Genomic DNA, 13,837 nt, shown 5'->3' with positions numbered 1-13,837 from the left:
CTATCAGAGTGAGTACCAGCCAGCGCCCAGGAAGACTACACTTACTAACACAAAGCTCGCTTTTGAGTCAGGACAACCCTGGACCAGCTCCTACCCCGATGTCAAGCTTCACAGCCTTGTGGCATTGGTGTCTATTGTTATTGGTGAGTAGATCAGCATGTGGAAGGTGACACAACTCACGACACACGGCACAGATAAGAAGTGGTCTGGATGGAAGCGGATATGGTGACAAGACAATCCCATTTGTGCACACAACCAAAGACATCGACATCAATTTGAACATTCCAACCCTCAATTACAGTCAGCACTTGGATATCCAAAGACATAACAACATTCGATTACAGAAACATACCTCTAACACAGGATTCTTCCTAACCGGAGCTTTCATCATTTCTGACAAGCGAATTAAGTCTGCAGGAGCCACCATTGTTTTCCCCGTTGGAACCGCTGCTCTGGCCACCTTTGCGTTCGCTGTTGGTGGTCTGTTCCTTGCCAGTGCCGCTGGACTGGCCCCCTAAACCAGTATATAGACATGATAGATAAGTTATTGTATTGAGGATCGGATGAATTGCAAACTCAGTCTATGACTAGTATTTGTGTCCTTACAGTTGTGCTCGTTCAAACAGATAAATTATGATTATGCTTACAAGTTACATTTTTAGGACTCTGCGGCCACTGGTGTAGTAGTACTGGTACCCGCACCAGCGCTAACAGCAGCATCTCCTGGCTTGTCGAGAGGCTCGGCAGGCGGTGTCGTTTGAACACCTCCAAGATTATACAAAACTGCCGAGTACTTCTCATAGTCCTTGACATTGGAGGCTTGGTCGATGCAGTACGCAAGGAACCGTTTCAGAAGCGCCCGCTTGTCTTCCAGACGCAATAGAGACCCGAGAGCCTTGTCGACAATATCTGACAGACGCTTCGTCTTCTCGTCAGCCAGAGCCTGCGATTCGTCCTCAGCAGCGAGCTCTGTCAATGTATCCTGGAAAGACATGGCAGACACATCCTTCACGGGCTTATGCACTCGTTCGACTTCGTAATCCATGGCCAGTTTCCAAAACCTGTATTCCTCCTTCAGCGCCGGCTCGTACCTCGACAGGATGTCTCTTACGTTAGCGGGAGCCTGGCCAGGGAATACCTGCAAGTAGTCAACCAATAGCTGAAGAATCTCGCACTTTTCGACGTTGCGCAGACTGTTTTCGTCGTCCAGATACTGCATCAACAGCTGCACAGCCTGGTGGACAGCTGCCTGCTTCTTGACCGACTTGCCCTGCGCTAGAAACTGCGAGTATGCGTATCGTCTCTCAAAGTTGACAAAGAGCAGAATGGTCTGTATGGAGTTGGGGAATGCCCCGAGAATAGACATGTAGATGTCGTGAGCAAGTGCCAGTTCTCCAAGAGACTCACAATGAATAGCATAGAGATGTCGCACCTCCAGGCGTCCAATGGGAAGCAGTGCACATGCTCGTCTAAACAGAGTGCTGACTTCCTCTCGATGGACTCGCAGAGATGAAGAAACAGTCTGCATGAACCGAATGTACCGCAACCATATTTCCTCGTTGTGAGAAGTGGCGATGATGGCTCGCTCGTACAGCATTCTCACTCGGTCCAGATTGCCCTCAGACTCCTCGAAATCGAGATATCGTCTCCATGCCTGCAGATCCTCCTCCTTGACGAACAGCACATGAAAATACTGCCGTGGGAACGCCTGTTCGTATGCCCATCTTCGGGCGGTCTCTGCCTGGGTGCTGACGTAAATGTTGTTGGTGCTCTTGTCCTTCCCCTTCTTAATCCAGCCCAGCTCGTCGGGTTTGAGTTGCCGCGAAATGTCGCGCAGCAAGTCAAAGTACTTTGCGTACTGATGCATGGGGATTCGAATGATTCGAGACAGCAGCTCGGCCAGTCGAGCCAGCTTGTTTTCCGTTGCAATCTCTGCCTCGCGTCTCTCAAATTCCACGTACACGTCCCAAATGGAGTGCGCGTAGAAGTGGTTGCCCACGTGACTCACCGCTCGCTCCAGAAATGCTCTCATCTTGTCCACATTGTGACAGACTCGGATTTTGAACCGGGCATAGGCTGCCCAGAGCTCCACTGAAACTTGGTTGGTTCCTATTCCTCGCTCAAACACGGTTTCCGCGCCCTCAGTGTTTCCAAGCATGAATTCTGTCTCCGCATACTTGATCCAATATCCAAATGCCAGCGGGAACCGTTCCAAAAAGTTGTCGTAAGAAAATCGAAACAATTGCACATCACTTTCTGCTGTTCCCTTGTTAAGACCTCCTCCAAGCGAATGCGATGCAGCCAGCAGGTTCTTCCACTGCTCAAAGTCGTCCGGATTGGCCGATAGCTTCGCGTAACACTTGGTCCACTCCATGCTGTGTGTCTGCCTTGGGTTGATCTGAGAAATGTTTAGTGGTGATGTTCGTCATTTAGGGTTGATGTCGTGCAGCTCGAAAAAAGAATGACTTAAGACAGGAGAGGCATATAAGACGAAGGCTTCTATATGTTGGGAAGTCATCATGGGCATTGGGGTGACAATAGGAATATATGACGAGAGCTCACTTCAGCGCTCTCATAATTACTAAGCACACTAATCTCTTACTAATTGCTCTGACTGCATGTACATACAGGACTTGTTCTAGACTCTGGGTTCAACTCCTTGTTATGCAAATATTTTTCAGGGATGAAATTTACGGACATAGCGAGGTCTACAGTTGAAGTGTTAACAGCGCACAAGCACCACATACATAAATACTTCTATTAGTAGATAGATCCACCCTTCATACGCATAAAACCCCTTCCCAACTCCTCTCAACATACAAGACTTGCAGTCGGTCGATCTTGGGTTGTATCGCACAGGACGTATTGTACCGAAACATAAACTTTGCAGGTGAAAGTTATAGAGCATTCTCATTATTCAGGTTCTGATAACGGCACAACTGCAACAATGTCAGTAGAGGAACGACCAGTGATTTTTGACGACCAGAGCGAACTGCCCAAGGTCTTTGTGGGTGGCCGAAAGAGCAAGCTGGCTCTGGTCCAGACCCAGCATGTGGCTGCTATGCTCAAGAAGGTCCATCCCGATTACTCCTTCCCTGTGCTCGGTCTGACTACTTTGGGTGACCAGGTCCAGAGCAAGCCGCTGTACTCGTTCGACGGCAAGGCTCTGTGGACCAAGGAGCTGGAGACTCTGCTTCTAGAGAAGGTGCCAGGCTTTGACCAACAGGATATTATCGTCCACTCCCTGAAGGACATGCCTACCGTCCTGCCCGACGGCTGTGAGCTCGGAGCTATTCTCACCCGAGAGGACCCTCGAGATGCTCTAGTTATGGCCGCTGGCTCTCCCTACAAGACTCTGGCCGATCTTCCTGCTGGATCAGTGGTTGGAACATCTTCTATTCGACGATCTGCCCAGCTGAAGAAGTCGTATCCCGGACTTGTCTACGAGAGTGTGCGAGGTAACGTGGGCACCCGTCTCAGCAAGCTGGACGATCCTGAGACTCCCTACAAGTGTCTGATCCTGGCAGCCGCTGGTCTGAAGCGGCTGGATCTCGGAGACAGAATCACAGGCTACCTGCAGAAGCCCGATATGCTGCACGCTGTGGGCCAGGGAGCTTTGGGCCTGGAGATCCGACAGGGCGATGAGAAGACCAAGAAGATCCTCGAGGCAATCTACGACAAGGAGTCCACTCTGTGCTGTCTTGCCGAGCGAGCTGTCATGCGAACCCTGGAGGGAGGCTGCTCCGTGCCCATTGGCGTTGAGACAAAGTACGAGAATGGCAAGTTGACTTTGGACGCCATTGTCGTGTCTGTTGAGGGTACCGAGTTTGTCGAGTGCACTCAGGTTCGAGCGGTTGAGGAGAACTGGGAGGCCGAGCAACTTGGTAAGGACGTAGCCGAGCAGCTGGTCAAGGATGGCGCCAAGAAAATTCTGGACGCCATTCACCTGGAAAATATTAAATAGTGTATATATGATGAATTGATGATCACGAATGAGCAAACATGAACTGCAGTGGTTCGTTTGGTGGTCGAGCCAAGCACATACAAGTGCTATCAATACCCTTTGTACAAGTACATACTGTATTACCGGTATTCTACCGGTTGAGACATTGAACACCTGCATCATGTTTTCTGCAACGCCATTGTTTCACACTCGATAACAACGATAATGCATCTCCGACCCTTGTCGCCGATATCGCTGTTGCTTCGATACAGGCCCCACCAAGAATACTAGCACGGCAGGGTTTCGGTGGAGTAAAGAAGCGTGCGGTGTCGCTGTGTGTAGGAGCTCATATACGGTCCTTTGTTCAGACAACTCTACAGATGATTACATTGCCATTTCTTTCTCTTACTGATCGCCTTCATATTCTGCACTGGTGATTAAGCGAGACACTGCGAAAGGCAGACTACTGTAGGCCATTTATTTGTTCAAATCAGCAAGACGTAGTCCAATAGCACCATGTTTGGTCAAAAGTAACAAAAAAAACCGTGCAACCATTAACTATGATCGGCCATTCGATCTACAGTAGCTACAAGTAGATGTACAGTAGGGCCATACATACCTGTAGCTACAATTGTTCTTGTACTGTTGCTTCACCTCTTTCCCAACCACAGAAACACGCTAAAAATGTTTGGCCATGAGAGAGAGACAAACGCTCCGGCAGGCATACCACCGGTTACCGTAGACCACCTTAGTGAGACACTAACGACACTGAATGAGTCTCAAAAGTAACTAGGATAAAGCAGATACCATCAGTATTGTGCTCACAACTACTCTGGTCTTTCCTGGTGATCGTATCGTACCAACCAATGTTCTCCAACACTGGCAAGGTCTCTGATTACCCCAACTCAAAATCCCGACCAACATGATGCGCGTGCATGTAGGAGATGAACTTTGTACCCCGGAACCCCACACGGGAAGCGATGAGTCAGCTTTAGTTCAACGATTTTTTGGCACACACATTAATAAGGGAGGAACGTAATATCAGTGGATCATCTCTCACATGATACCGTTTTCGGTGTTCAAAACCCGACTATATTGCCCTGTTTACACCCCCTCCGAATTTTCCCCGGCTATCGAAGGTTTAACCCCCCGAGCTTCCCCCGCCTCAACCATACATAAAGGCTAGCCTGCCCGTAACACGGAGGTAACTCAACTATCCAATGTTCTCTGTTCGAAAACACATTACCAAGGCGCTTCTGCAAACTCGTTTCTACTCTGCTGCCGCCAGATCTAAGGTCTACGCCTCTCCCGACGAGGCCGTCAAGGACGTTAAGTCCGGCGATCTGGTTCTCTCTGGAGGCTTCGGAATCTGCGGTATTCCCGACACTCTCATTTCTGCTCTGCAGAAGAGAGGAAACGTCAAGGACCTGACAGTGGTTTCTAACAATTGTGGTATTGAGGGTAAGGGTCTGTCTAAGCTGCTTGAGAACGGCCAGATCTCCAAGTTCATTGGCTCCTACGTCGGAGGCAACAAGTTCTTCGAGGCTGCCTACCTCAACGGCGAGCTCGAGCTGGAGCTGACCCCCCAGGGAACCATCGCCGAGAGATGCAGAGCTGCTGGTGCCGGCATTCCAGCAGTGTACACTCCTGCAGGAGCCAACACCTGGCTGGAGCAGGGCAAGATCCCCACTCTCTACGCTAAGACCTCCGACGGAAGCGGTGCAGTGATCAAGACTAACACTCCCCGAGAGACCCGGGAGTTCAACGGCAGAAAGTTTGTGTTGGAGAATGCCCTTAACGGAGACGTGTCTCTGATCAAGGCCTGGAAGGCCGACACTCTGGGTAATCTAGTGTTCCGAGCCACCTCTAACAACTTTAACGGAGCCATGGCACGAGCTGGAAAGCTCACCATTGCCGAGGCTGAGGAGATTGTCGAACCCGGAGAGATCAAGCCCGAGGAGGTTCATGTTCCCGGTGTCTACGTGCACAGAGTTGTGAAGTCGACTGCCAAGAAGGACATTGAGATTGTCAAGAACTCTTCTCCGAAGTCCAGCGACGGCGCTGCTGACCCCGCCTCCATGTCTGCCTCTGCTCTGCGACGAGAGAAGATTGTGCGACGAGCTGCTCAGGAGTTCAAGGACGGCATGTTCGCCAACTTGGGTATTGGTATGCCTACCCTTGCCCCCAACCATGTCTCTGACGATATCCACGTGATCCTGCAGTCCGAGAACGGTATTCTTGGTCTCGGTCCTTACCCCGAACCTGGAAAGGAAGACCCTGACTACATCAACGCCGGAAAGGAGACTGTCACTCTCGATAAGGGAGCTTCCGTTTTCGGATCCGAGGAGTCTTTCGCCATGATCCGAGCTGGAAAGATTGATATGTCCATTCTGGGTGCCATGCAGGTGTCTGGTAACGGAGACCTTGCGAACTGGGCTCTTCCCGGTATGATTAAGGGTATGGGTGGAGCTATGGATCTTGTAGCCAACCCTCTCAACACCCGAGTAGTGGTTGTCATGGACCACGTTGACAAGAAGGGCCGACCCAAGATTCTCAAGGAATGCCAGTTCCCCCTGACCGGCTCCCGATGCGTATCCCGAATCATTACTGATTTGGCTGTCTTTGATGTCGACATTGCCAACAACGGTGGACTCACTCTGATTGAGATTGCCGAGGGCGAGACCGTTGAATCTATCCGAGAGAAGACCGAGGCTCCTTTCGAGGTTTCCAAGGACCTTAAGACCATTGATGTTCTCTAAGACAAAAGCACAAGTATATTAGAAGGTGTATGCATATATTAATGATTTATGATTAGGACGGGTTTGTAAACTACAGTACAAGTATTGTACATACGGTTCTGTGTGTACCAGATACAAGTACAATGAGTACGCAACAGAGAGGGAATGGTCTACTTATTGTTGTGTGTAATGACTGTGTAATGATACAATCATATCTGGCGAAAGCAACATACTGCGACAACAACCTACAGTACAAGGCCTCTACCTCTCTTACAGGTGTATTCACTCAACCCTACCAACACCATCATAGGGAATTGAGTATTATGATGATACAAAAATATTGAACAACAGCTACTGTACTAACTGTCGGTTGTTTGCTTTATTTTATGATCTCATAATACATCCTCTTTATCAGGATGGAGCAGAGCGCTGATACTACTGTATGTTGTTGCTGTATGTACATACTGTATGTACATACTGTATGTACATACTGTAGCTACTGTAATACTGTAATAAGTCAATCCTGTTGAATGGAAAACCTTGCCGTGGGTGACAAACCACTATTTCCATTCTAAGGGGCAAATTCACTTAGCTGAATTTGTCAACCTGATGGCGTGCTCAGTCGAATCCTCCATTAGGGTGTGGAGAATGTCCTGATGTGTCTCTCTGTTAGAGAGAATAGTAAGGTGGATCGGGACGCCCTCCCAGCAAGTTATATGTAAGTCGTTGATGTATTTGTTATATTAATTTCATTAAGTAGCAACTATATTGTCAGCGTTTTGGGGAAAATCTAAAGGAGAGCGGCCGCAACGGCAACGAAGGCCACGGCACCAGGAATGACATTGGAAGCTCCGCCGTTAGCCTGGGTGGTAGAAGCAGAAGCAGATCCGGAGGCAGCAGAATCGGCGGCGCTAGTGGCAGCCGCGGACTCAGCAGCACTGGAAGTGGCAGCACTGGTAGCAGCAGCAGACCCGGAGGCAGGCTGAGTCTTGGAAGCAGCACCAGAGGCGACAGAGCTGTGATCATGGTCATGGTCGTGATCGTGATCGTGATCGTGATCGTGATCGTGATCGTGATCGTGGTCGTGGTCATGAGCAGAAGCAGAAGCAGAAGCAGAAGCAGAAGCGGACGCAGCGGCAGAGGCAACGCTAGAGGCAGCGGTGGAGGTAATGGCCGAAGCAGAATCCTTGTGATCGTGGTCATGGTCGTGGTCATGGTCGTGGTCATGGTCGTGGTCATGATCGTGGTCATGGTCGTGGTCATGATCGTGGTCGTGATCATGGTCATCATGGTTGTGAGCACCTCCAGAAGGAGAGGCGGAGGCGGCGGCAGAGGCAACAGAGGGGGCAGCAGCCTCACCATGGTCATGGCCCTCATGAGGAGCGGCAAAGACAGAGGCAACGGCAAGAGAGAGAGCAATGGCAGAGAACTTCATTGTTTGTGTGTGTTGAACGATTGGGATGGTCTTTTTTCCATGGACCAAGGAAGGTATATATAAGTGCTCGAGAATCAGGTCATCTCACTACCGGACGAACTCACGAGCAATTAAACCGACAAGGTGTGTGCCTGTAACAGGAATCCATTGTCACTTTGATGCTGCCAAGGCCAGCCGAGTCATGCAGGTTGAGTACATACGTAGGTTAGGGGTGGTGGTCTTGTCCTTTTGAAGAAGATACCAACTGACCCTTTTTTGTATAGTATCGTATGGTGCTATCCCAGTGTAAATTCACATTACAAAGTGTGGTGTAGTGAGAATAAGTAGCTACAGTAGTCTATCTACAATAGACGGTTGGGATGTTGGTCAGAGGCTGGGGGTTAAGGTGGGAAATAAGAGTTCCAGCCGTGCAGAGCTGCAGCAGCTTAAATGCACCCGACAGATGCAATAAAGAGCGATTATGAGCATGATTGGCGCCAACCAGGGGTCATACGAGTATTTTTGCTCGTTTAGGCAATAGAAACAAGCAAAAAAAAGTTCGACTCTGTCCTCCCTGACTTTTTGGTCCTTGTACGTGGGTGTTTGGACTCTGTCGTCTGGCCCTTGTTTCTTGAAATAATTGGCTTGGCAGCCTCCAAGGTTCTCGATCCGTGTCCGTGGTGATGTTGAGTTGCAGATACGTGTACGGTGTGTGGGTTCGGTTTCTGTCCCCCCGTTTGTGCGCACCATTCAGGGACATCTATAGTCCATTATTCTTCCTCCTCTGACTAGCTCCAACCTAAGGCTAATTGCTGATAACTTGGTTACTGGTGTGTTTTCCCATGCTGTATTAACTTGCAGTATTTGCTCGCCAGTGAGAGCTGCAAGTTCGAGTACTGTACAGTAACTTCCTACAGTAATTTGACGCTCTAGGGCTGCATAAAGTTGATGTGTTCTTCTGGTCCATATTGTCGTGTTATTACATCAGCTATCCCGTACAGTATGTACTACTCATGCTGTACCTGAGACGTGCACATGTGTTTGGAGAACACCAATGGGGAAGTATCTCCGAAAATGAAGCAGTGGAACTATAGTCCTTCAGCGACTCGGGCTGGCTGTATCAGGAACGAATATGACACGATGGAGCTTCCGGAGGTTTGAAATTGTTGGAGAAGATCCAGTCTGGTAGTTTCTGTCAAGGTCAGCTTCGAAAAAGTCCCCCAACAATTCCGAGGTCCTTAAGACCGAGGTCCTTAAAGCTGCAGGGACCAATCTCTTAACTATAGGAAACCACGTTTTATCCAGCAACAGTAGCTAAGCAGCTACTGCACAGTACGAGATACAACAATCCGCGAGATGGTCTTGTTACTGGACAGTGAAACTATGTGGAGATCTCTAGGATATTTGATTCTATTAGTGCAACAATATATACAGTAATTGAGGTATCATGCGAAAGACTGTGTGCTGTCTCTCGTACTAGTGAGAATATCAAAGGACTTGGACAGTGTTATCAGAGGGAGTAACCGGAAGGCTGGAAAGTTGTCGGTACAGACTGTGTGCGTGTCACAATTGGCCTGTCTCTCCGTGAATCTATGTCAAAGTGACTGAAGAGTTTGAGCACCGAGATCCATGTCTGGAATAGCTCTATGCCAGATGTTGTAGCGCTAACCGTATCGACATTAGATAACCAGCCATACGTGTTGTTAATAGTCTCTTGTTATCTGCATGTATGGCTCTTTTCTCAGAATTGGCGTTTAGAGCGAAATGTGTCGTCGTTTGTCAACCATTGCTACTTGTAGCTACATTATCCCTCGCGCCAATAAATTTTTGGTCTTAGTACAGACTCAAGCTCCAGACTTGGTCTAGATTTTTAATCACAGCACTGCAGCAACATCAACGGTGGTTGATGAGCTACTTGTTTTACAATAGGATACTGTGATTCTCATGAGACAGGGATACTTTTGCTAAGTACAGTGAGAGTACTGGTACATACTGCAATTTCCCCTGCATATCTTAAACAGATATTATCTACACCGTTGCATTGAAGCGACACATTGAAAGCATACGAAGAGGTATAATAGGAGCTGTCATCCCCATCAACTGTGGTTCACATGACCTGTGTACAGTATGTACTCCAACTATTGTAATTGTACGATAGTTGTACGAGTAGTAATATTGGTAGTTTCTTACATACGGTAACTATGAGCAAGCTACATATTTTCAAGTGGTTCAGCTAGCAATACTGTAACCAGATCCTTCATATTATTAGACAAGCTTTTCAGAAACATAATTCACTCTCCCTCGAAATCTTGCGACTTTGGACGTATAGTTTATAAAAGCTCGAGTTCCAATATATACCCCAGTAGAATCCATCCCACCTCTCCCACACTACGATACCTCGACGTGGCACTCTGTGATGCCTCGAAGCCCCTCACAAGGTTCGGGTGCACACGATAACTTGCATGATAGAGTATGATAACAATGAGGTGCATGAGGGGACTGTGGGGTTTTGCAATTGCCACCCAACGAAGTTGGCAGAGACAGAAATTTATCCACGAAAGGCCAGGCCAATGATGATTCAAGATCTACGAAAGGCGCACGAGTCATATTTTTCAACCAATTGTGTGTTCATCCCACCCACATTAACCCCCTCTATTTCTTCGTCAACATCAAGGGCAACTATAAACGGCAAATTGAGTTCGGTCTCCTGGTTTGTTGTAGATGTGGGGTGATCATGTGTGGGGAACTCGTGTGTGCACTTAAGAAGTCTAGCAACCTGTCTTCCCGCTCCCTCTCTCCTACTACCTCACCTCACCTCACCACATCAACAATGTCTAAAACCGCCTTCATGCCTTCCGTCTCAGTCACCACACAGACACACACAGCCCAAGCCGACAATGGACCCTACTATGCTGTCAGAGTTGGCCATAAGCCTGGTATTTATACCAGCTACAATGCAGCACTACACGCCGCCGAAAATTATCCATGCTCACAGCCCAAGAAGTTCGACACTCGAGCCAAGGCAGAGGACTACATGGAAGAGTCCTTCACTTGCGCACCCGAGCATTGGACCAGTGTACTTCTGATTGATGATGAAACAGACGCCTACACATGGTTGGCTTACACAGATGGCGCATGTGAGAACAACGGTGGACACAGACCCAAGGGTGGCATCGGTGTCTACTTTGGAGAACTTCATCCCTGCAACTACTCGGGCCCTCTCGTAGGAGACGTTCAGACCAACCAGAGAGCTGAGCTGTCTGCTATTTTGAAGGCCCTCGAAATCATCGATAACAGAGGTGAAAACCTTAACTGGCAGATCCGATCAGACTCGCAGTACGCTGTCAACTGCTGCTCGCAGTGGCTGGAGGGCTGGAAGAAAAACGGCTTCAAGACCGGCAAGGGAAAGGAGGTGGAGAACCAGGATCTCATTCTAGCCATCGATGAGTATCTGCAGAAGCCGCGAACTCGGATCGGGACCCGAATCACCTTCAAACACATTCCGGGTCACGCTGGAGAGAACGAAGAGGTGGATGCCCTCGCCAAGCAGGGTATTACCGAGTCAGTTTGGAAGCCTTAGCAGACGACTACGTTATCCGTTTCCCACGATCTTTCCTTCTATTCAATAACTCTCTGTAAAGCAACCCAGCTCTCAATCTTCCATAAACTCTTCTGTAAGTTAAACATTCAATAAGCTGTGGTGATCCTTGATCACTATTATCCGTTGGGACAGACCTACGAGTACAGTAGGAGTACGTGATAATCTTGTACAGTAACTTCTCACAATAATTGCAATAAGCTTTAGAAAAAGGCACAATTGTAAGATTTACAATAAAGCATAGCTCCCATAAAAAGACTCCTGTTCTCATCACTTGATCGTGTGTCATGATACTTCATTCTTCCATAGACACTGTCACATACACCCTTTGAACTCAATGAACGGCCTGTTGGGTTAGATCGAATGTTGGGAATAGTGTGTGTCTATTAGTATACATTGGACATGTGTGGTGATCACGACGACAATATCAGACTCGCTACGCAAATGTTTATCTTGTTGTTCCGCTTTAATTCGCTACAGTCCGTTTCGGTTCAAATGTGTAACTGATATCATGAATTCATTATCTATACGATGCTTATGCATTGTCCGTACATTCCAGTACAATTGACGTTTTATATCTACCGTGATAGTCTTTTAGCATCAGACCATCCTAGACCCTGTTAGCTCTGTTAAGAAAAGTATTGATAGCTCTTAACAGTACTCAGTCTTGATGAGCTGCTCGAGCTTGGGCCAAATAATGTTGGAGGTCTCTCCCTTGAGAGTCACCAGGACGCCTCGCTTCTCGTAGAACTCGAACAATGGCTCAGTCTCTTGTTTGTATGCCACAAGTCGCTTCTTGAACACCTCGGGCTTGTCGTCCTCTCGCTTAGACAGGGGTTCTCCAGTCACGTCGTCCTTGCCAGCCACCTTGGGAGGGTTGAAGGTGAGGTTGTAGATTCGGCCAGAGGCAAGATGCACCCATCGGTTCTCGATTCGGTCCAGAATCACTTCCTCGGGCACGTCCAGCTGCACGACATGGGACAGGTTGGCCTTGTGGGGCAGCAGCATCTCGTCCAGCACCTCGGCCTGGGCTCGGTTCCGAGGGAAGCCGTCGAGGATCCATGAGCTGTCAGCATTGAGCCAGCCCTTGGTCTCCAGCTCGGTCTGCAGCAGCTGGCTGATTGTGTTGTCGGGGACCAGCCCTCCGGCCTTAATGATGGATCGAGCAGCAACGCCAATCTTGCTCTCGTTCTTGATCTCTCGTCGCAGCAAATCACCGGTAGAGATTGCTTCCAAACCAGAGAAGTTGGTGAGCAGACGGTCAGTGAGTGTGCCCTTGCCAGCGCCGGGAGCGCCCACAAGCAGCAGTCGTGCGGATCGGGTCAGTGCAGTGGTCATTGAGTTGTGTGTGTGTTTGGTTGGGGTGATGCCACTGGGAGGGTGGAGGTCTCTTTATAACAGTTAAGATGTGCCCTACAACAGGGTACCTGTCCTAGGCGAAATAAGCTCCCTGATAAGCTCGGGTGGATTTCGGGACCGTTATTCAGCCACAACACCGGTTAAAAGTAGTCCGGGAGAAGGTAATATGGGGAAATCAAGAACATAGAGCTCTTTTTTGAGGTCTAAATAATGGATTTACATCTTTCCCCTCTCATTTAGCCCCATTTTGAGTCCCCTCCGACGTCTCGCCGATGTCGGCATCTCCCCCACATGAACAGACTCTGGGACCGAAACGTGATTAAGCCGACGAAAACGTTCGGATGATCGGCGCAGAGAAAATGTGGGGTGAGTCAGGGGACTCTTGGGCTACGATGAGGCATAGTCACACCTCATTGCATGGCGAAAAGGCCTGTGATTGGGCTTGGAGATTAGAACATCAGTCATCCGATCTGAAGCGGAATGTGATACAGTCGTGTGAGTATTGCTGGTAGATGAGTGCACATCAGGAAACATGTTGACCAGATCCAGAACTTGCTCTGGAGATGACTAATCGGATAGTATTGCAATTGGTGTAGTTTGGTAGCATGATTAATATCTTGTTTGTATCTGACGTATCAACTCTTGTGGTCTCAGCTATGAGAGGCACGATAACAGAGTAAGAGTACATATTGTACATATTGTAGAGAGCTGCTCACATCAGACTAACAAAACAGCGCTCAGATGGGTAGAAGTGGACTGATAACTACGCCGACTCTCTCGTCTGC

General features: G+C 48.7%; 6 protein-coding genes across 6 annotated transcripts; 3 read left to right on the top strand and 3 right to left on the bottom strand.

Moving 5' to 3' along the window:
* Window positions 1-658: 658 nt before the first annotated feature.
* YALI1_F34057g (uncharacterized protein) lies at window positions 659-2,374 on the bottom strand (the record flags this gene model as incomplete). Its single annotated transcript, XM_505916.3, has 1 exon — window positions 659-2,374. The coding sequence occupies one exon, from the start codon at window positions 2,372-2,374 to the stop codon at window positions 659-661; it is 1,716 nt and encodes a 571-aa protein (XP_505916.3).
* Window positions 2,375-2,947: 573 nt separating this feature from the next.
* Window positions 2,948-3,964, top strand: YALI1_F34051g (uncharacterized protein; the record flags this gene model as incomplete). Its single annotated transcript, XM_505915.3, has 1 exon — window positions 2,948-3,964. The coding sequence occupies one exon, from the start codon at window positions 2,948-2,950 to the stop codon at window positions 3,962-3,964; it is 1,017 nt and encodes a 338-aa protein (XP_505915.1).
* Window positions 3,965-5,163: 1,199 nt separating this feature from the next.
* On the top strand, window positions 5,164-6,702 carry YALI1_F34029g (uncharacterized protein; the record flags this gene model as incomplete). Its single annotated transcript, XM_505914.1, has 1 exon — window positions 5,164-6,702. The coding sequence occupies one exon, from the start codon at window positions 5,164-5,166 to the stop codon at window positions 6,700-6,702; it is 1,539 nt and encodes a 512-aa protein (XP_505914.1).
* A 769-nt stretch (window positions 6,703-7,471) lies between these two features.
* YALI1_F34000g (uncharacterized protein) lies at window positions 7,472-8,116 on the bottom strand (the record flags this gene model as incomplete). Its single annotated transcript, XM_505913.3, has 1 exon — window positions 7,472-8,116. The coding sequence occupies one exon, from the start codon at window positions 8,114-8,116 to the stop codon at window positions 7,472-7,474; it is 645 nt and encodes a 214-aa protein (XP_505913.3).
* A 2,713-nt stretch (window positions 8,117-10,829) lies between these two features.
* On the top strand, window positions 10,830-11,675 carry YALI1_F33973g (uncharacterized protein; the record flags this gene model as incomplete). The annotated part of the gene is made up of 1 exon (XM_505912.3): window positions 10,830-11,675. One exon carries the CDS (start codon window positions 10,830-10,832, stop codon window positions 11,673-11,675), a length of 846 nt encoding a protein of 281 aa, XP_505912.3.
* A 669-nt stretch (window positions 11,676-12,344) lies between these two features.
* Window positions 12,345-13,031, bottom strand: YALI1_F33951g (uncharacterized protein; the record flags this gene model as incomplete). Its single annotated transcript, XM_505911.3, has 1 exon — window positions 12,345-13,031. The coding sequence occupies one exon, from the start codon at window positions 13,029-13,031 to the stop codon at window positions 12,345-12,347; it is 687 nt and encodes a 228-aa protein (XP_505911.1).
* Window positions 13,032-13,837: the final 806 nt, after the last annotated feature.

Source organism: Yarrowia lipolytica, chromosome 1F, assembly GCF_001761485.1.
Source record: "Yarrowia lipolytica chromosome 1F, complete sequence".
NCBI lineage: Eukaryota > Fungi > Ascomycota > Dipodascomycetes > Dipodascales > Yarrowia > Yarrowia lipolytica.
Note: the sequence above shows the minus strand (reverse complement) of the source record. Positions and strands in the feature narration are given on the sequence as shown.